The sequence below is a fragment of the Oryctolagus cuniculus genome, chromosome 13, assembly GCF_964237555.1.
Source record: "Oryctolagus cuniculus chromosome 13, mOryCun1.1, whole genome shotgun sequence".
Classification (NCBI taxonomy): domain Eukaryota; kingdom Metazoa; phylum Chordata; class Mammalia; order Lagomorpha; family Leporidae; genus Oryctolagus; species Oryctolagus cuniculus.
Genome location: NC_091444.1, coordinates 107616290 through 107639002, shown reverse-complemented (window position 1 = coordinate 107639002; position 22713 = coordinate 107616290). Strand labels below are relative to the sequence as shown.

At 54.5% G+C, this 22713-nt stretch overlaps 1 protein-coding gene across 23 annotated transcripts in view; it reads right to left on the bottom strand.

Annotated features, from left to right (window-relative positions):
• The window catches only part of PARD3 (par-3 family cell polarity regulator), a 507188-nt gene that overhangs the window by 460642 nt on the left and 23833 nt on the right, over positions 1-22713 (bottom strand). For 15 of the 23 annotated variants that reach the window (XM_051833443.2, XM_051833446.2, XM_070056186.1 and 12 more), the window contains exon 1: positions 17704-17862. The exons of the other annotated variants lie outside the window; for them this stretch is intronic. In XM_051833443.2, the coding sequence (XP_051689403.2) occupies positions 17704-17847 (144 nt within the window). In that variant the 5' untranslated portion in view covers positions 17848-17862. Of the gene's footprint in view, positions 1-17703; positions 17863-22713 lie in introns of those variants that run through there. 23 annotated transcript variants of the gene reach the window in all.

The following is a 22713-nucleotide window of genomic DNA, read 5'->3' as shown; positions in this document are numbered from 1 at the left end:
CTCCCAGTGTAATAGAGGTCACGGCCAGGGAGGAAGGCAAGGTCCAGGAGGGGCCGCCAGCAGGATTCTGCACACCAAATGCTCGATCGTAAAACGAGCTCTCTGCGGCAAAGGAACAGCCAGTTCCCACCTGTGCTGGTTTTTTGGACACCAAAAATTCTGTTTTGAAAGGACCAAAATATGCCCCCCAAAACTACGCAGAGGGACCACACTGCACCGCAGCCCCCCACGGCACCCGCGGTGACAGCCATGTCCCTGGGCAGGGGGCGCCGGGCCCCTCCTTTCCTGATTACACGCGAGTCCAACAGGCTTCACGCCTCCCCGGCCTGACGGGCCCCAGCAGCCAACGTCGCACGGCCGGCACTGCGGTGAGCAGGAGGCGGCTGCGACACCCAACCCCAGACGGGGCTGTTCAGACTAAGCGCTGCAGCACACAGGAGTGCACACTTCTCCTGACAAGCAGAGATCTCTGACAACCAGCCTGGATGAAAACGCACGGAGCAATCCATCGTCTCCATCACGCCACCCGCTGCCAGAATAGCCTATTCGGGCGCAGCGGGTTAAGCCACCCCTTGCAACGGCAGCATCCCAGTCAAGAGCACTGGTTGGGTCCTGGCTGCTCCACTTCCCATCCAGCTCCCTGCTCATGTGCCTGGAAAAACAGCACCGGTGGCCCAAGTGCCTGCACCCCTGCACCCACATGGGAGACCCGGATGGAACTCCCGGCTCCTGGCTTAGGCCTGGTCCTGCCCTGTCTGTTGTTGCCATTTGGGAAGTGAACCAGCAGATGGAAGATCTCTCTCTCTCTCTCTCTCTGTCTATCTGTAATGCTGCCTTTCAAACAATCAAAAAACAGCGCTGGGACAGGAGCACGCACATGGACTGATACCACTGCACAGTAGACAGAAGCCCCAAATTTGCCCCTTTCCACCTAAAAAACACACAACTCTCATCTTTTTAAAGAAATTTTCTGCCACTTTAAACCAACAAAACACGTGCACAGTCGTGCTCCCGGCTGCTGGTGACTGCTGGGGCTGGGACACAGGCGGGATCCCCAGCCAGAAGTCACTCTCCCACCTGCCGCTCTGCATGAATCGGACACTAGGGTTTCAGTCTAAAGTCAGAAAGGGCGCCGCTGCCGTCTCGAGAGGAGGGGGCTCTGCAGGAGTCAGGAGGGGCTTCTCTGGGTTCCTGTCACCGCGGCACCGACCTCAGCAGGAGCCAGAACAAAGCCACCACGAGCGGAAACCTGCCTTGGCCCTGCTACCACACCAAGAGTACCGGACCCGCAGAGGCAGTGAGCGCCGACGGAGACCACCTGACCCTCACAGCTGTCCTTGTCCACACCCCGGGCCTTTGAGGAAGCAGAGCCCTGCAAGCCCTCTGGGAATTCCACACATGCCAGGGAGGCCCAGGCGGGACACAGCGGATGCCTCGCCCCACCCTTGCTCTGGGAAACTTCACTGCTGCTGCCTCCCTGGGCCGCTGCAGGCATTCTTAGGCATGCAATGTCACTTCCTAAAGCCACCTGCCCTGCAGGCAACTCTGGCCTGTGCTCCTGAGGCACCTGCCCGGCCCCTTTCGAAGCCTCCGGGCTTTAACTTTGCTGTCCAGCATCAGCCTGAACAAGGACAGGACAGAAAATGCCGCAGAACCTCACTGGGGGGCGACGCCAGCCTCCCCTGTGAGCACCAGGTCAAGGCCAGGCTGCTCCACTTCCAATCCAGCTCCCAGCTAATGCACCTGGGAAAGCAGTGGAGGATGGCCCAAGTGCTTGGGCCCCTGCACCCGCGTGGGAGACCTGGAAGAAGTTCCTGGTTCCAGGCTTCAGCCTGGCCCAGCCCTGGCTGTTATGACCCTCTAGGGAATAAACCAGCAGATGGAAAAATCTCTCCCTTCCCCACTCCATTCCCTGTCTCTAACTATGCCTTTCAAGTAAATAAATCTTCACTCATACACACACACACACACACACCCCTCACACAATGAGTACTGGCCTGGGAAAGGCTGGACACAATCACAGTGAAGTATTTTTAATATTTTTTAAGAGTCACACCATCCTTTGTGGAATACCCATCCATTTCCACGCCCCACATTGGATTTACTTTTTTTTAATGTACTTATTTTATCTGAAAGACAGAGAGCGAGATCTCCCATCTGATGGTTCATTCCTCCAATGGCTTCAACAGCTGGGGCTGGGCCGGGACAAAGCCAGGAGCTGGGAACTCCACCCAGGTCTCCCATGTGGGCAGCAGGGACCCAAGGACTTGAGTCACCGCCTGCTGCCTTCCCAGGGTGTGCAGCAGCAGGAGGCTGGGTCAGAAGTGGGGCGGGCACTCGAACCTGGTGCTCTGATGTGAGCTGTGAGCACCCAAGTGGTGTCTCAGGCACTGCAGACAACACCCACGCCGTCACACACGTCCTTATAACCTCAACAATTCCCAGAACTCTCTGTGGGGAGCAACCCGGACTAGACTAAGTTACTGGAATTAAGACTTATTCTATGCATCTGCTTTCCCACAATATGGCGCTGAGAAGGGAAACAGCTTCTACACAGCTGCCTCCAGTTCAACCAATAAACAGCAGGACCTGCTCCTGATTGGAGGAGGGCAGCGTACTCGGCGTGTGGGTAGCAGAGTTGGGATTGGTGGAAGAGGACTATAAAGGAGGAGAGAGACAACATGCACCAGGAACATCTAAGGGGAACATCTGAAGGAACACCTGTGCAGCCCCCGAGAGAGCCGGCCGGCGGTGTGCCGCTCCCCCGCGGAAGTGGGGAATGTGGCAGGGGGAACCGCCCTTCCACGGAGGTGGAAGGGACGGTAGCCAACCCGGGAAGGACCAGCAGCCAACCCGGGAAGGACCAGCAGCCAACCCGGGAAGAACCAGCAGCAAACCCGGGGAGGGCCGAGCAGACAAAAGAACAGCGCAGGGTCCTGTGTCGTTCCTCCACGAAGACGGGGAGCGACACTCTCCCCGACTTACAGCCGGAAACTCAGGTCCCGAGAGATTGAAGTTATTTTTCCAAATAGCCCAGCACCCTCCCAAAGCCTTCCCAGGGCAGCAGCTGGGGCCTGATGGCCGCGGGGAGGGGCAAGAGCACCTGGACCAGGCAAGCCACTGCGTCCAGAGCCACACCTGCTGACGAGTCACGTCCATCCGGCTGGGGCGCCTTCACGTAGCAGGAAGCGTCATATGCAAATGGAGCTTAATCCTGGAAGCACTAAGCCTGGGTGAAGTGCGCTGTCACTCAGAGAAGAAACACCCCTGAGAACAGCTGTGGCCTCAGCAAGAAGTTGGGGCAAGCCCACCCCTGCAGGGCAGCCCCTCCCAGGGGAAGCCGGGGATGAACACCCAGGAAGACTCAACACACCGGAAATCCCACACCTGCCCGTCCTGGAAGGCGTGCCCGAAACAGCTGGGGAGAAGGCAGTGTCAGAGCCGGTTAGGCAAGCAGCGGCCGAGGGGAGGCGGGGAATAGAAATGAGAGAAGCGGCTACAGAGTCGCTGGCACCCAAGACTAAGAACTGAGATCAACAATGAGAGCACGTGGACTTGCAAGGCCTTCACTGAAACACTCAGCATGGAACCGACAGTACTAAGGGAGGCTGGACACCCAAGACTCATCTGTTCTGTTGCACTGGGGAATCTGAGAAACACACAACAGCACAGGAACTCCGACAGGAGAGGGCTGGCACTGAGGATCAACTTAGGGAGATTACTGAGTGTTCAACATAATAAAAAGTGTCTGCTGCCCGCGGTGGGGCTTCCACGCTGTCCCAGACAGCCCTGTGGAAGCACAAGCTCACGTGTCCATTACAATCGCCGTTTCCACGCGCCACTGCCAGTGGCTCTGCACCTCCAGGAAATGGGGAAGAGGGTGGGCGTTAGGTGCAGTGGTGACGTCTCCGCGTGGGACACCCGCATCCCACGTGGCAGGGACTGCTTCAGTCCCAGCTCCTCTGCTTCCGATCCAGCTCCCCACGAAGGAAGTGGGGGACAGCCCACGAGCGTGGGCCCCTGCACCCACCACAGAGACCTGGATGCAGCACCAGCTGTTGCAGGCATTTGGGGAGTGAACTAGTGGGTAGAAGATCTGCCTTTACCTCTCTCTCTCCCTCTCTCTCTCTCTGAAACTCTGCCTTCCAAATATAAATAACAACTCAACTCTGTGAAAAAGACAACCACAGGTCTAACAGAGGAGACGAGGGGTGAATCGGGCCGGCCACACCAGGAGCCCCTCACCCAGCACTGTGGCAATGCGCTCTTTCTGAGACAGCATAACTAAGTGCAAGGACCACGCCAGCCCCGCGTGCTGCAGGTACACCAGAGCAAAGCACCCAGACAACAACTCCCGAGCCACCCCAGCTCCTGCAGCGACAACGGGGAACAGAGCCTGGCGCCCACTTCATTCCAGGAACCGACAGCTGAAGACCCTCCAGAATTCTGACTTCCCTTTCGTGGGACGGGACTTTCTCTCTTTGATCTGCACACATCACTCCAGCCACCTGCACCCACCACTCCACCTCATCCGGGTGTGCAGGTGTGCAGGTTTCAGCTAGCCACGTCCGGAGCGCTGGCCAAGGACTTGGGTCCCCGTAGCATGGCAGGTGTGTCTGACACAGCTCCGTTTCCTGCCTGCAGCTCCTGTGGGACCTCGCCTGATCTACTTCTAATTCTGCACTTACACTGAGTACAGCAGGGGTGTTAGGATGTCCCTTGCAGATTAGCTGATGGAAGCAGCTGGCTGGGGTGTGGGTCCCTCCCTGGCTCATCTCGTATTTTCTTCTTCTGAAACTCGATAGGCGAGTTATCGTTTAAGCACACAGAATAATGCCTTGTCGTCTTCCTCACAGCAGCGAATTTTAAAATCCAATCACTCTGTATCGTGGAAACTTTACCTGGAGTACAAAGGCTCCCACATACAGTACAGTCATAACATTTCTTCTTGCAGATTCCATTAATTTATAGCTATTTCAGTACAGATAAATGCAGGACACTACTCCAGATTATTGGACAACAAAAATGTCAGTGGGTCACTACCTGTGTTTAGGCACCACAACCACAACCACAACCACAACCAAGGCAAGCAAATGCCCTCCCAGGTCCCCCTCTGCTTCCGGGGTTTCTTTCCACATCACAGGAGCTGGTTTAACAGATGCCGTCGGCTCTCAACCTACCTCTGAAAGTTCCTTTACTAAAAATTTTGAAATTTAAATAATGGTGCATCTACAGTCTCAGTAAGCTAGTTTTTTTTTTCTTTACTCTTCACTAACTAGTTCAAATACAGTATGTAAATTTTTATAGACACCTTATCAAAATGATTGAAGGTATCTAAAATACCATTAGTGGGTAAAACAGTAACCAAAAAAAATGACACTGAGTATCTTTTTTTTTTTTTTTAAGATTTATTTCTTTATTTGATAGGCAGTGTTACAGAGAGGCAGAGGCAGAGAAAGAGAGAGGTTTCCATCCACTGGTTCACTCCCCAAATGGCTGCAATGGGCGGAGCTGCGCTGATCCAAAGCCAGGAGCCAGGAGCTTCTTCCAGGTCTCCCACATGAGTGCAGGGGCCCAAGGACTTGGGCCACCTTCCACTGCTTTCCCAGGTCATAGCAGAGAGCTGGATTGGAAGAGGAGCAGCCGGGACTCAAACTGGCACTTCTATAGGATGCAGGCACTGCAGGCGGTGGCTTTACCCACTCGCCACAGCGCCGGGCCCAAGAGTATCTTTGAGACTTTTTTTTTTTTTCCCAGAAAAAGCTATGGGATTCATAATGAACACAGATAGAATGACACTTCAACCCTGCTGCTTTATAACATCAATAAGAGTAAGTGCATGAAACACAGAAAAGAGTGGGACTTCAGGAGAGAAATCTAGTAAACACTTGACCTCCAACCGCAGGTCCTGGCACACGAGAAGGACAAGTGAAAACCCACTGTTGTAAGCGCTGCTTGGGGTCGACGGGTTCCAGCCTGACAGACAGCATCCCAGCCAGACACGGATGACCCGGATCAGCATCGTCAGAGGGGCCCCTCACAGGAGGCGGAACCTTAGGAATCAGCACATAGAGCTTGCTCTCCCTAGATGGCTATCACGTGCGTGCATGTGTGTGTGTGTGTGTGTGTGCACCAAATAAATAAAACAAAACATGCCCGATATTTTATTTTGCAAACCTAGAAAATGTATAATATACAGCAGCCAGCATTGGGGTATAGCAGGTAAAGCCACCGCCGGGGACACCACCATCTCGTACAGGTGCTGGTGCAAGTCCCGGCTGCTCCACGTTTCCTCCCGCTCTCTGCTGTGGCCTGGGAATGCAGCGGAGGAGGGCCCGAGTGCTCGAGTCCCTGCACCCACATGGGAGACCTGGATGAAGCTCCTGGCTTCAGCCTGTCCCAGCCATGTGGCCATCTGGGGAGTGAACCAGCAGACAAAACCCTCTCTCTCCATCTCTGGGGAGGGGAGATTCGTTGTTCAAAAGAAGGAATGGTGGTGAAGCTCTCAACGTGGATTACGAGCCAGGAGGCACACCTCAGCACTCCTCACTCAACTCTGGAAGTAGTATTACACCCAACCCATTTCACAGATGAGCAAACGGAGGCACTGCACCCCTAGGTAATTTGCCTGCAGGCTACAAGGGTCTTAGGAGGTAGAGTTCAATCTCAAAGCCACCTGCACCCCGCTCTGCTCACCACCACCGGGCAGGCAGCCTGGAGAATCAGACTGTAATTAACTGGAGCCACCTTGTCTGCATGTTAAAATCAGCAGTCCACGGGAACTGTGTGTCGGGTCACCAGTCCCTCACCATCTTGTGCTCAAGGCTGGGTGCTCCCACCAGAACCCAGCTGATGTTGGATCATGTTTAGGAGACCTATCAGGGTGCTCCTAGCCTTGTACTAGGCGGGGGGGGGGGGGGGGGGGTCGTCTCTCTAAGCTGAAACAAGCAGTCGGAGGCGTGGCATTTGCCAAGGGAAACACCTCGAGGTAGGAGAGCAGATTTAACTCACTCTGATTCAACAGACATCTGCCGGGCCGCCGCCATCTGCTTCCTCTCGCCGGCAGCGACGCGTTTCAATAGCAAGTGTCAGGGCTGAGTCCTAATCAGGAAGCAATTATGGCACTTGCTCGGAGCCCCCGAGCTGACTCGAAACTCCCGGGGCAAACGTTCATGGGAAAACCACACGCCCTAATGAGACGCGTGACTGGCCGGGCTTCCTCCCAGCTCGCTAAAGCAATGGGCCAAAAAAAATCAAAATGCATAATCAGAGACCTCGAGAGAATTTTCAGAGGAGAATGGGAAAGAATGACACGGCAAAGCTGCAGGTGTCTTCCGGGGACCAGGCACCGAGGGTAAGGAGAGCCAGCCCCAACCACGCCAGGACCCCAGTGCAAGGCACACGCAGGGACAAGCAGGCGTCATCTCTTCAAAGAGCGAGCAGCCAGGCTTTGGGGCAGCCAGGGTCCTGAGCACATCCCTGGGGGTCCTCGAGGAGGTCCCACAAGCACCTGCCCCTCACCGGGAAGCAGCAGAGCCCAGGACGGCCCCGGTGTACTGCGTGGTCTTAGAGCAGCTTGCAGAACACAGGGCAGTCAGGGTGTGAGGGGACACCCTCGGGAGTCCATTGGGCGACAGACTCCGCCCCCAGGGCACAGCAGGCACCGCCGACACCAAGTGCCTGTGACAACATGGCTGGGATTCCGGGGGAAACACACCGCGAGACGGGACGCAGAGGCACATGGGGCAAGCCAGTGACAGGGCCAGGGCAGGTGGGGCCGACCACGGTAGCTGGGGCCGCTGGTCGGTGCTGCCCCGGGACAAATTCACCTGCTTCCTGGGACGGGGGCCACACAGGGCAGCCAGAGAGGACTCGCTGACTCCGCGTGCTCATAACTCAACCTCATTAACTGGCTACACAGAGGCTGCTTCCAACACGACCTCTTGTTAACACAAACGGCAGAAGCGCCCTGAAAAGAGGCGCCGGGCTCTCGGGGTTCTGGCTGCAGGTGACCCAATCCGTCACTGTCACCTCTGGACGCAGATCCAAGCTCAGTAGCGACATCCCCAAACAAGAGGGCCAGGAGACTCTTTTCTAGCTACCGTTTTTGAACAAAACTCAGCTAAAGTCTTAATGATTACGAAATGGGGGCTGACATCTAAGTTCACTTTTATCTTCAGATTGCAAGCGTGGAATTACTAGATCGCAAGAAACAGATTTTACAGATATTGGCATGTTTGCTCTTCAAATCTGTGTTTGTTTTATTTGAAAGGCAGACAGAAGCAGAGATCTTCCATCTGCTGGTTCACTCCCCAAATGCCTGCCACAGTCAGGGAAGGGCCAGGTGGAAGCCGACAGCTTCTTCCAGGTCTCCAACGAGGGTCAGGGGCCCAAGGACCTGGGCCATCATAAGAGGCCTTCCCAGGCCATTAGTAGGGAGCTGGATCAGACACAAAAACTCAGGGGAAGTGAGCAGCCCCAACACCTGCCCCCACAAATTTGTGGGGTTTTTTTGCATTTTTAAATTTTTTTAATTATTTTTATAGAATGCTTTTATTTAATAAATATAAATTTCATAGGTACAGCTTTTAGAATATAGTGGTTCTTCCCCCAATACCCACCCTCCCATCCCTAAACCATCCCACCTCCTACGCCCTCTCCCATCTCATTCTTAAGATTCATTTTTAATTATCTTTATATACAGAAGATCAACTCTATACTAAGTCAAGATTTCAACAGTTTGCACCCACACAAAGTACAAAGTACTGTTTGAAGACAGGTTTTACCATTAATTCTCATAGTACAACACATTAAGGACAGAGGTCCTACGTGGGGAACAAGTGCACAGTGACTCCTGTTGCTGACTTAACAACTGTCACTCGTATTTGTGAGATCCTTGTCCTCCGCTCAGTCACATAACTGGGCATCAAGTGCTCCCACATTCCAAGGTCAACAGTTCCCATCTGTAAGAGCTGGAACTGCCACTGGGCGCTGAGTGTCCAGGGAGGGGAAACCCAACCTGGTCTTGGCCCATTTCATTCCCTGAGCCCCAGATGGTGGCACGAGGCCCACGGCATGGTCCTGAAGTCCCCCCACGCCACATCTGCTGAGCAAGATTGGGGGGCAGGGGGACATTTGGAACAATGGGTGACACCGAAGAGGTTTCTTAACTTTAGAGTTAGAGAAATCGAGCGCGGAGAGCAGCAGCAATGGAACGTGAAGCTGACCCCTCCCGCATCAGATAATTTCAGGTCTGACAGAATCACACAAGCAGTCTCAATGTTCTTGACTTCTCCCCTCAGCAAAGACAGAACGGTAGTTTCAGCGCTTAAATACCACGAGAAAAAAAATCAACAAAACGCTCCAAATCACCCAAAGGTCTTTTGTTAAAAAGCAGCTCCAGCGTCTACACAGTGGAGAAGTGCCTCAGACCAGTCCTGTGGGATCTTCCAGGTACACACCCACACCCACACCCACACCCAGCGGGCAGCAGCGACAACTTCACAAGCAGTCGCCGCCATTCCGGACCGACGAGAGCCATCGCAAGTGTTTCCTAACGCACATGGGAGACACGTGCCGTCACCATCCCAGAGCCCAGGTTCACGGGAGACGCGTGCCGTCACCATCCCAGAGCCCAGGGTCACGGGAGACGCGTGCCGTCACCGTCCCAGAGCCCAGGGTCACGGGAGATGCGTGCCATCACCGTCCCAGAGCCCAGGTTCACGGGAGACGCGTGCCGTCACCATCCCAGAGCCCAGGGTCATGGGAGACGTGTGCCGTCACCGTCCCAGAGCCCAGGGTCACGGGAGATGCGTGCCATCACCGTCCCAGAGCCAGGTTCACGCGAGACGCGTGCCATCACCATCCCAGAGCCCAGGTTCAAGGGAGACGCGTGCCATTACCGACCCAGAGCCCAGGTTCATGGGAGATGCGTGCCGTCACTGTCCCAGAGCCCAGGTTCATGGGAGAATGGGAGACACATGCCGTCACCATCCCAGAGCCCAGGTTCACGGGAGCCGTGTGCCGTCACCGTCCCAGAGCCAGGTTCATGGGAGACGTGTACCATCACTGTCCCAGAGCCAGGTTCATGGGAGACACATGCCGTCACCATCCCAGAGCCCAGGTTCACGGGAGACGCGTGCCGTTACCGACCCAGAGCCCAGGGTCACGGGAGACGTGTGCCGTCACCATCCCAGAGCCCAGGGTCACCGGAGACGCGTGCCGTCACCATCCCAGAGCCCAGGGTCACGGGAGACGCGTGCCGTCACTGTCCCAGAGCCCAGGTTCACGGGAGACGCGTGCCGTCACCGTCCCAGAGCCTAGGGTCAGCTTCTGCCATCCCCTGGAATGACGCGGCCTGGCACAAGAGAGACACCTGGCACTGTTGTAACTGAGTGGTCTGACCGCGTGAGAGCTGGACCACCATGGCACACAGAGTGCAGGCAGCTCCCGCGCAGGGCAGGTAACTGGGCTCCCAGGCCTCAAGGCAGCCGATCCCCCAAAGCCCAGCTGTGGCACAGCCGCCCCACGTGCCTGGATGCACCTGTCACAGAAGGTGGCAGCAGCCCTCGCACTCACGGGCTACAGACCCAGGAGTGTTTCAGGCCCTGAAACACACAGCCCCAGAGGGTAAAAATGTATTTATTTATTTTCATTCATTCCAGACACAGAGAGAGATCGCCCACCTGCTGGTTCACTCCCCAAAATGTCCACAAGAGGCAGGGCTGGGCCAGCCCAAAGCCAGGTGTCGGGAACTTGGCCCAGGTCCCCCACGTCGGTGGCAGGGACCCAAGTCCTTGAGCCATCAGCAGCTGCCTCCCAGGGTGTCCTGAGCAGGAAGGTAGATTGGCAATGGAGGAGCTGGGACTCGAACCCTGGTGCCCCAAGACAGCACGCAGGAGTCCCAGGTGCCCAACACCAGCCCCTGTTCAAGCAAGCATTTAATACATCCAGTTGCAAGAACACAACTATGCTGATCTTTGAACAAATGAAATTATACTCAAGTTGGCAACAGTAAAGTCTCGTCCTGAGAGACTCAAGTCTATTAAAAACTGCAAACGGAAACCAGTCCAAGTGATCATTTTAGCAGATCTCAAGAATGTCTGACAATGTTTAGAAATGGACCCCACGCATCAGGCACACCGTCTGAGTCTCGGCACACACGTCCCAAGGATCCTTAAGGAATCAATTAATGCAACTAGGCCAGTCCACGGATACACTTACAATAAATACAAATTACCTTAAATGTTAGCAAGAAAGCAGTAATTGGAGGGAAAGCCTCCAAAAAACATGAAAACAAATGGTACCAAGCAAACGCATTTAATGCTAACGTGGCCTATTTTTTTCTTCATTTCTCTTGTATTTCCCTTTCTTTCTCTAAGTGCCTATTCATAGATACCTGTCTTATATAACCAGGAGTCAATGGCCGATCGGAAGAAACGCACTCCTTACCCGTGAGTGACACACACACATTTATGCTTAAAGTTCCACTAACCCAATTCCAGTATTTTCCACTGAATATTTTACTCCGCTGTGCTGTTAAGATACAGAATAAAAGGAGGCCATTTTTCCTGAACGCATTCAAGTAACCCTTGCTAATTTCCTAGGGCCCACTCTAAGTTACACCCTGCTGGAAGTCATTTGAAAACACACATTGTTCGGCTAGAATTAAGCAGCGCCGGGTTCTGTTTTTCCAATTTATTTGAAAGGCAGACAGGCAGAGTTCTTCCATCCCCTGGGGCTCACCCTTCCAAACCCTCCAACAACCGAGGCTGGGCCAGGCCAAAGCCAGGAGCCAGAACTCCACCTGGGTCTCACACAGGGGCGGCAGGGACCCAGGGACTTGAGCTATCACTCCCTGCCTCCCAGCGTGCACATCAGTAGGAAGCAGGACCCAGCAGTGGACCCAGCACTCAAACCGGGCACTCTGATAAGGGATACAGGCAGCCCGAGTGGAGGCTGACCCACTCAGCAAGCGCCTGCCTCCCCGGGGTGTTCTCAACACTGGAAAATGCCGCCATCCAGGGACGGCCACGGGGGTGCAGCAGGTCAAGCCGCCTCGTGATCAGTGCCCGCTCCAGCCCTGATCCAGCTTCCCGCTAACAATGTATCCAGGGAGCCATCAAAAGATGGCTCAAGTGCTTGGGTGCCCACCACCCATCTGGGAAACCCAGAGGGAGCTGCTGTGGGCATTCGGGGAGTGAACCAGCAGAGGGACCATCTGGCAGTCAAGTAGATGAAAATAAACGCTGAAAAACATGTATCACTACTCAAACATCACTTTTTTTTAATATTTATTTATTTATTTGAAAGGCAGAGTTCCAGAGAGGCAGAGGCAGAGGGAGAGAGAGAGGTCTTCCATCCACTGGTTCACTCCCCAAATGGCCACAACAGCTAGAACTGCGCCAATCCAAAGCCAGGAGCCGGGAGGAGCTTCTTCCAGGTCTCCCATGTGGATGCAGGGGCCCAAGGACTTGGGCCATCTTCTACTGTTTTCCAAGGCCACACTAGAGAGCTGGATCGGAAGTGGAGCAGCCGGGACTTGAACCAGCACCCATATGGAATGCCGGCACTGTGGGCAGAGGCTTTATCCACTATGCCAAAATGCCAGCCCCACATTTATTTAAAAAAGTAAAATTTGTCCAAAAATAGTATTTCCATTGTGCAAGCTCAGAAACAGGACAAAAGGCGATGCCTTGTGCTGTGTCAGCAACCAGGAGGCACAGAGCAAAGGCAAGGAGGCCTCCTGGCAATACTGAAATCACTCCCAGCCCCAGGAGCACTGCAGGGGGCAGGCTCCTCCCCACTGAGCCCGTGTGCTGCTCCCCACAGTCCAGGGAGGCAGCACCACCCGCAAGCCATCCAGGCTGTACAGTCGGGGCCTGCAGGTGCACAGGCCCCTGGGGACCTGGGTGCAGGGTGCAGCTGCACAAGCATGGTGTTACAGATATCTGAGTTTTTTTGAGATTTATTTACTGGGGCCGGCACTATGGTGCAGCGGGTAAAGCCATGACATGCGACACCGACATCCCATATGGGCACTGGTTCGAGTCCTGGCTGCTCTGCTCCCGATCCAGCACCCTGCTGATGTGCCTGGAAAAGCAGCAGAAGATGGCCCAAGTACTTGGGCCCCTGCCACCCATGTGGGAGACCCGGATGAAGATCCAGGCCTGGCCCAGCCCTGGCTGTTGCAGCCATTTGAAGAGTAAGCCAGCCGATGGAAGCTCCAACTCTGCCTTTCAAATACATAAATAAACCTTGAGATTCAATATAAATAAATATTTATTTGAAAGGCAGAGTTAGATTGTCCATGGGCTGGTTTACTCCCCCAGTAGCTACAACGGCCAGGGCTGGCCAGGCTATAACCAGCCAGTAGCTTCTTCTGGATCTCCAAACACTTGTACTGCCTTCCGCTGCTGCCTTTCCCAGGCAGAGAGCTGGACTGGAAGTGGAGCAGCCCAGACACTAACTGGTGCCCACATGGGATGCCGGTGTCACAGGCCATGGCGTTACCCATTATGCCACAACGCCAGCCCCTAAAAAAGTTTTTAAAAGACACTTTGAATGCAGCATTGATTTTTTTAAAAATAGGTAATCCACAAAGCCAGGCCTCTGGAATGTGACCGGGGGTGGGGGGGGGGACACAGCCTAACGGGGAGGCGGGGAGAGACAGCCTAACCGTGGGCCCAGGACTCTGCAAATGACAAAATGTGCACACCAAAAGCAGGGGCTGCAGGGCCAGAAGCTAGCCTCGGCTTCAAACCAAGCCTGTTCTCAGAAAGTCAGCCCCGGAAACATAGACAAGCCACACGTTCACCTCTCGGGGAACCTGAAGATTAAGTCTGAGGTCGAGAGATAAGAAGTAGACGTGCAGCGATACAAATTAGCTTCCGACAGAGATTTCTGAGCCATCAGTGAGCAACCTCCACAGCAGAAATGCAGCCAAGGCTCTTCGTCAACAACAGATCCCGCACTGGGCTGTGCTCGTCTTTTCTTTCCAGTGGACAACACTCTACACATCTGGGGGCTGGCGTTGTGAGGCACCAGCACCCCATGATACCGGCTCCTCCACTTCAGATGCGGCTCTCTGCTAATGCCTGGCAAAGCAGCTGCACATGGCCCAAATGCTCGGCCTCCTGCACTTGGGAGGCCCGGATGGAGCTCCTGGCTCCTGGCTTCTGCCTGGCCCAGCCTGGCCATTGTGGCCATTTGGGGAGTGAACCAGCAGACGGAAGATAGATCGATCACTCTCTTTCTGTCTCTCTTTCTGTGTCTGTCTCTATACTTCTTCCAAATAAATAAATCTTTAAAAAAGAACACCTAAGTTTCAGATTTTCAATGGTGCTAGCAAAACAAGAGAGGGGGGTGCTCCTTTTCTTTAATTTTTCTTTACTTGTTTTCACTTTAAGATGCACCCACTGGATCCCGGCTCCATATGCGCATAGTAGGGGGGCTGGGCCAGGCAGAAACCAGAATCCCAGAACTGCGCCCAGGCACTGCCCGCCAGGGAACAGCAGCAGGAAGCTGGGCAGGTGGCAGAGCAGCCAGGTTCCAGCCAGGCCCTGTGTCAGGGTCACGGGCGCCCCAAGCAGGGACCATAATCCCAGCAACACAAGCGCTCACGCCTTCTTTCCGGGCGTCATACTGAGACTCCAGCACTGAAGAACCCAAATGGGAAGGGAACTGTTGGAGACGCAGGGCAGAAATTCCCCTCTCCAGCAAACTGCACTCCGGAACGAGCTTCGTAAAGGCCAAGTTCAGTAACACACACACCAGCCTCCAGTGACGACACGGAACACGCATTGCAGGCTGAGGGCCACTCAAGACCTCCTCACCACATGTTCTCAGAGCTGCCACTGCCAGTTACCACAAATGTCTATTAAGGTCACAATCTCTCTACAGAATTACAAAGGGAAATATATACAGATAAAAAGCTAACATGGGGGCCAGTGCTGTGGCGCAGCGGGTTAAAGCCCTGGCCTGCATCTGTGCTGGGAGTGAAGGTCAGCGTGTCCACTGTGCGGCCATTCTTACACAGGGACGTCTATCACGGCCATCCGGGGCAGGACAGGGCCTTCAAGAGCACAGTAAGCACACAGTAAAGCCATGGCCTGCGACACTGGCGTCCCATGTGGCTACCAGTTCGAGTCCCAGCTGCTCCACTTCCAATCCAGCTCCCTGCTAATACACCTGGGAAAGCAGCAGGAGATGGCCCAAGTACCTGGGCCCCTGCACCCACGTGGGAGACCCAGAAGAAGCTCCTGGCTTCAGCCTGGCCCAGCCCTGGCTGTTGAGACCATCTGGGGAGTAAACCAGCAGATGGAAGACCGCTTTCTCTTTCAAATGCACACACACACACACATATAAAGAATTATATCTGTGAACTACATGGAGTCTGCTGTTTGTGCTACTATAACAGGAACAGGAGAATTCTGTTATAATTGACATGCATTTGCCGTGACCATGAAAATCTCATGTGTTAAATTCCGTATTAAAAAAAGACTTGACTCTTTTGATGATTAAAGGATTCACTCTAAAATGCCTACAGAAAACGTGTCTCTACGTGATTCTGTAGCTTGCATTCCCTTCCGAGCAAGCAAGGCTGTGAGAAAGACACAGACACGCTGCCTCTGCTTCAGTAAACACTCAGGAAAGCCGTGTCCGTGGCCACAGCAAGAACACGGCTGGCGCACGCCTGGGCCTGAAGACAAAGTCGCCCTAGCATCTCACCATCTCACGTTCGTCTTACCACAGCTGAATCTATTCTTCTAAAAGATTTTATTACTGGCCGGCGCTGCGGCTCACTAGGCTAATCCTCCACCTGCGGCACCGGCACCCCAGGTTCTAGTCCCGGTTGGGGTGCCGGATTCTGTCCCGGTTGCTCCTCTTCCAGGCCAGCTCTCTGCTGTGGCCCGGGATGACAGTGCAGGATGGCCCAAGTGCTTGGGCCCTGCACCTGCATGGGAGACCAGGAGGTAGCACCTGGCTCCTGGCTTCGGATCAGCACAGCGCAGTTGTTATTTGCCATTTGGGGGGTGAACCAACAGAAGGAAGACCTTTCTGTCTGTCTCTCTCTCACTAACTCTGTCAAAAAAAAAAAAAAAAAAAAGATTTTATTATTTATTTGAAAGGCAGAGTGACAGAGACAGGGGAAGAGAGAAAGAATCTTCCATCCACTGTTTCACTGCCAAATATCCCCAACAAGTGGGGCTCGGCCAGGCCAAAGCCAGGAGCCTGGAACTCCATCCGGGTCTCCCAGGTGGGTGGCAGGGAGACCAACCACTTGGGCCACCATCCACTGCCTTCCCAGACTCGATGGCAGGCAGCAGAGCAGCCAGGAATTGAACAGGCACCCCAAAACGGACAGCCGCATCACAGACAGCGGCTTAACCCACAGCACCACAACACCGGCCCCTGACCCAATCACCTCGGTAAAAACTATAATCGTTTAAGAAAAAATGAAATCTATAAGCCCTCCACCTGTCAACAAAGAGCATTCGGACAGAGCCTTGGTGATAACATGCTTGGCGTTCGTTCCTATCACAGTTTTCACAACACACGTAACCTCTCTTCACTCTGAGACACAGGCTTCACGTCCATCTCGGGGCTCACAGGATCCCTCCTAAGGGACGGCCTGTGGCCTCTGGAATAAGGCTCCTGCTGTGGTACTGTGGGTTAAGCTGCCACCTGTGATGCCAGCATACCACACAGGCACCAGTTCGATTCCCAGCTGCTCCACTTTCAACCCAGTTTCCTGCTAAAGGCCGGGGAAAGCAGTAGAAGATGGCCCAAGTGCTTGGGCCCCTGCACCTCATCAGGGACCCAGATGAAGCTCCTGGCTCCAACCTGGCCCTGATCTGGCTGCTACAGCCACTTGGGGAGTGAGCCAGCAGGTGGAAGATCTCGCTCTCTGTCTCTGCGTGCAACTCTAATAACCTTAAATAAACAACAATCAGGCTCCTGCTGTCAGACTTCTACACCACTCAGTTCTTGCAGAAGCAAAAGCCTGGGGAACTGAATATCGCCACCCATAACTTCCCTCTCCTAGGGGCACTCGCCATCAGAGAGGACGAGAGGAAGCACACGGACGCTTTCACAGATTTTCTGAATCCGGACAAACCGTCGCCAACGATGTCCACGGGCACTGAGCCTGTCAACCATTTCCGGGTTTGCTGATTCAATGGGAACAAAGATGACATTCTAATTGTTGAGCTTAGGAAAACCACGTTTCCTCAACATCTTTCCTGGACACAGCGCCCTCCTGGGGAACCACCCCCCCCTCAGCAGTGCCTCATGTTCTCCTGTGAACTTCATGGATTCAGAGCGCCCGGCAAGTGCCCTGCTGGCTTGGTCACTCAGTCATTCTGCACAGTTACAGAGGGAGACCTATCTTCCACCCACTGGCCCACTCCCCAAATGGCCGCAATGGCTGGGGCTGGACCAGGCTGAAGCCCGGAGCTCCATCCAGGTCTCCCACATGGGTGCAGGGGTCCAAGCCCTTGGGTCACCTTCTGCTGCTTTCCCAGGCCATAGCAGGGAGCTGCGTCGAGGTGGAGCAGCCGGGACATGAAGCAGCTTTGACCGGTGCTCATACGGGACGTAGGCGCCGCAGGCAGCCGCTTTACCCACTGTCCATTTCCCGCTTCACTCTCCGTTGGACAAACGCTCAGACGTGAGCCCCCCACCAGCTCTCCCACGGTCCACCTCTGAGAAACAGGATGGGCTTCTCCTTGAACCCGGCGTCTTCCAAGACGGAGCCACCTCAGCGACACACACAGATGAGGGGCCACACACGTTCTGGTCACAGGGACCCCCCAGGGCAACAGCAAGCGCCTGCCGGGCTTCCATTCTCTCATCAGAAAATCATCTTCCACACTCATCAGAAAAGCAGCAACCCAAACACCGCTGGTAATAAGACGCACCACGACGCCCTCCCCGCACAGCTGCAGGCGACATCTCACATGCAACACGTGACCTCCGAGGCCAAGGGTAAGGTTAAGGCAAAACTGCCCTTGAAAATCACTTACGCAGCCGGCACAGCAGGGGCACATTCAGCAGTCTTTTTCCAGAGCCCTAGCACTGCCAGTTTTCTTGCAGTGCTGGGAGACGCTCCCGTTTCTCTGGCTGAACACCAGAAGAAATGAGTCTGGTGCCTGCAGAAGAATACGGATTCCAGGCAAACATTTACAGTAGAATTAGCATAAATGCACACAACACAAGGCAACTGCAAACTGATCACGACGCAGCCAAGAGAACCGATGCATGATTTCAAAGCAAAACAGAAGCAGCCACCAAAGACCACGACCAAGGCAGGACCGCGCTGGTCACCCGTGGATGAAGCACCCTCAGAGTATTCCGGAACCAAGCACGTCTGCTCTGTGGCCCCGCAGGCATCAAACACCACGCGGACAGCAGACGGCATACTCCAGGCTCCGACGAGACCTCGCGCTCCCTGGTCGTCCACGGACACTTAACTTCAGCAAGCCCTGTGACTTCATCTTTTTTCAAAAAAGAAGCCACACAGCAGGGAAGAACCCACGAGGAGCCCCACCGCACTGAAGCATGCTATAGAAATCACTGCTTTGAGAACAGGTGCCATCCCCACACAGGGAGCTTGAGAACTGGAAACGTGAGGGTTTCTTTAAGTCTCTTTAATTCAGACACCTGTGCAACAAGCACCTGGTGTTCTAAATCTGTCTGACAGAAGCTGCCCAGAGCGCAGCAGCATTACGCTGATGGCCACTAGAACAAAGAGAACCAGGCTCTTCCCAGGACCACCATCGGGCAGCTAATGGAATGCAAGGTACCCTTTGCCCAAAAACCTACCACGGGGTGGGCGTTTGGCACAGCGGTTAGGATGCCCTGGGGGGCACCTGCACCCAGTATCAGAGTGCCTGGGGTGGAGTCCTGCTCTACACCCCACGCCAGCTCCCTGCTAATGCACACCCTAGGAGGCAGCAGGGGACGGCCCAAGTGTTTGGGCCCCTGCACCCATGTGGGAGATCCAGACAAAGTTCCTGGCTCCTGGCTGTTACAGCCATTTGGGGAGTGAACCAGCACATAGAAGATCTCTGCCTATCTCTCTCAGTGTCTCTGACACTCAAATAAATAAAATGAATTAAGCTTTTAGAAGCCTCTGGGTGTCATGAAGGAAGAGGAGCAGACTTGGCCTGTGTGCTCTGTCATAGCATGAATTAGCAAGGCTAAATTGCAGCAAAAAGCAGGACAGAATGGCATGTGTTCAAGAAGGCTTAACTCAGAACTGGCGGCTCTGGGAGTGCTGTGTTCACAACACAGCCCATCTCCCAGAGCACCAGCTGGGTAAGGATTTCCACACTGTGCACAAGGTCTGCGTGCTCTCTTAAAGATGTATGTATTTGAAAGGCAGAGCTGTAGAAAACAGAGTGAGACAGACAGCGAAATCTCACAGCTGCTGGGTCACTCCCCATATGGTCGCAATGGCCCGGACTGGGCCAGGCCGAAGTCAGGAGCTTCTTCCAGGGCCTCCCACGTGGGTGCAGGGGCCTGAGCACCTGCGCTACCTTCCGCTGCTTTCCCAGGCCATTAGCAGGGAGCTGGATTGGAAGTGGAGCAGCTGAGACACACGCCAGGGCTCAGAAGGGATGGTGGTTCCACCACCGCACCACCACGTCCGTCCCCAGAAGTGCACACATTTAGAAGGAACCACTGAGGTTCCTTTCAACTCTAGACTCTTTGAAAGTATTTGAAAGGTGAAGAGAGGCAGACACAGAGAAAGCTCCCACCCACCGGTTCATTCCCCAAATACCCACAACAGCCAGGGCTGGGCCACACTGAAGCCAGGAGCCCAGAATCTCACCTGGGACTCCCACATGGGTGGCGGGCACCCAAGCACTTGGGCCATCACTGCTGCCTCCCAGGATGGAGGGAGCTGGGATCAGAAACAAAGACCAGGGCTTTAAACCCAGACTCTGATGCAGACCTGGGTATCCCAAGCAACATTCTAACCACGGCACCCAACGCCTGCCCCACGAGCCTCTGCTTCATGAATTACATAGCCTAACTGACAAATCAGATTGTAGCGGCACTAAGAACTGGCTATTCTAAGTGGTGTGACTGATTTTCTTCCTAGTCTATCTTTTTAAAAATGTAACATCTTATTTCGCCACTCAGTTTCCTAAGGCTGTGAGAACATTTCTGTTGACAAGAAATGCCTAACAGCTAACTGACAACACTGTCAGACTGTGATGAAAATCTTTCTTCCTACAGCATATACAGTGTTATCTAATCAATCAGCATGAACATGTATAAAGAAAGCTGTGGCGTAGCGGGGAAACCACCACCTGCAGAGCCGGCATCCCATATGCGGGCCAGTGTAGGTCCCAGCTGCTCCACTTCTGATCCAACTCCCTGCTAATGACCCGGGAAAGTGCAGAAGATGACCCAAAAGCGGGGGCCCCTGCACCCACGTGGGACACCCAGAGGCAGCCTCTGGCTCCTGGCTTCAGCCCCGGCTGTCGTAGTCATCTGGTGAGTAAACCAACAGATGGAAGCTCGCTTTCTCTCTGCCTGTCAAATAAAATATTTTTCATGTACCAAGTTACAGTCACCACCCAGAGAGAAACTGAGCCATCCTCACAGCCTGGAGTCCCCTGCAGGAGCCCCCGGGCCCAGGTCTCCTGTGACTGAGCTGCAGGAGCCAGCAGCTGTGACACCGCACACATCGCGACCGCCAACACCGGCCAGGCAGGACTCCTCCAGAAGAAACCCAACAGTGTCCGCAGTGATCAGACGAGGACACCAACGCTGCCCAGTGGCTGAGATGCCCCACACACCCCTCTCCACCACCTGCTTCCCCAGAAGGGGCCTACCCCTGTGGGCCACCTCCCCCCAACCCAGAAACTTCTGCAAAGTCTACTGTACCGCTGCATCCGCTGAGAGCTCAAGACATTAAGACTGAGGCCCGAGTGGCGGCACAGCAAGCCACCGCCTGCAGTGCCCGCATCCCATATGAGCGCCCGGTTGAGTCCCGGCTGCTCCACTTCTGATCCAGCTCTCTGCTATGGCCTGGGAAAGCAGTGGAGGATGGCCCACGTGCTGGGCTCCTGCACCCACGTGGGAGACCCGGATGGAGTTTGGGTTCCTGCCTTCAGCCTGGCTTAGCCCTGGCGCCTGCAGCCATCTGAGGAATGAACCAACTGAGGGAAGATCTCTGTCTCACCCTCTAATTCAAGTTAAAGAAAAAAAAACTTTTTAAAAAATGCTAAAAAATCATTGACCTACTTTACAAAAAGCCAATTTTGTCCTTAACAAAACTTACCTTGAAAACCAAATACCCAATACTTTCCTGGCCTCCCATGTATTTATTTATTTATTTACTGTTCTAGAAACACAGATGTGAGGGGGCTCCTCCCCAAATGCCCACAACAGCCACGGCGGGATCAGGTCAAAGCCAAGAGCTGGGAATTCAATCCAGGTCGCCCACAGGGGTGGCAGAGACCCAGGAACTGGAGCCGTCACCTGCTCCACTCCCAGGGTGTGCATCAGCGGGCTCAACCAGAGAGCAGAGCCAGGCTCTGCGACACGGGACACGGGCACCCAAGCCCCGAGCCAAACGCCCAGCCCCTGGTCTGCTTCTTTGCCCCAGCCTGAGTTTCTCAGCAGGGGGACCCACAGGTGCCCTGGGGATTTCTCCTAACAGCCCCTCTCAAGACACTCCTGGGATAGAAAGTAACGACTTACATAATAAAGTGCAGCACTAAGGCTTGTGTTGGCACAAACGTCTCATTACCAGGCCTCTAATCGGAAAAGTGTCCTCTGAGCACCCCCGTGGAGGAGCGATTCCGAGGGGGTCATCGGCAGTCACAATGGGAGGAAATCCTGCCCGGCTGGGAGAGGGCTCGGGGGACCCATTAATAAAACGCACCGGGAAGCAGACGAGCACTCCCCGGTCGCGCGCCTCCGGGTCCCCAGGGACCTCGGCTCGCACTGGCTGCGCTCCTGCCACACTCCTCACGGAAGATCTGCAGGTGAAAGGGGCAGAAGCACAAGCCCAGAGCGCTGTGACCTTCCTGCCCCTGCGTCTGAGTCACTTGTGCAGGAACAAGGCACTTGTATCAGCATGCATCGGAGGGACAAGGAAACCCCGTGCCCCGGCTACGCCGGCTCCAACCACGCTGCCAGGCGCTAGGTCACACAGCGGCACCGGGAAACTTGCAAGGGATGCATTTCAGTCGCTCTGCACGACTCCTGGGGCACCCAGCATGGCCGCCTCTGTGAAGATGCCCATCGGCGTTACATGAAGTTGTCTGGTTCCGAAGCCGGGAAGAGACCAGGCGTTGCATGGGAGCCGACCCTGGGGGAGGCAGTTATGGGACATCACCGCCCCGTCCTGGTCCCACAGGCACCAGGGTGCTCACCGGGAATGGGAGCTTCCTGTCTGCTCTGTCACTTCCCACTCTTTTCCAAGGGTTTCTGGTGCTCTCCAGGTTTGCAACAACAGAGCAGAATGCCAAGTCAGCAGGTCTCCATTTCCTCCACAGCCAGTGCCTGACTGCAAAGGGGAAAGTCACAGAAGCAAACGTGGACACCAACAGTCTGAGGGCGACTTCAGGAGAGGGCGCAAGAGCGAAGAGTCCGCTGTCTCTCTAGATACACCACACTGCCTTTTTTTTTTTTTTTTTTTTTTCGGACAGGCAGAGTTAGACAGTGAGAGAGACAGAGAAAGGTCTTCCT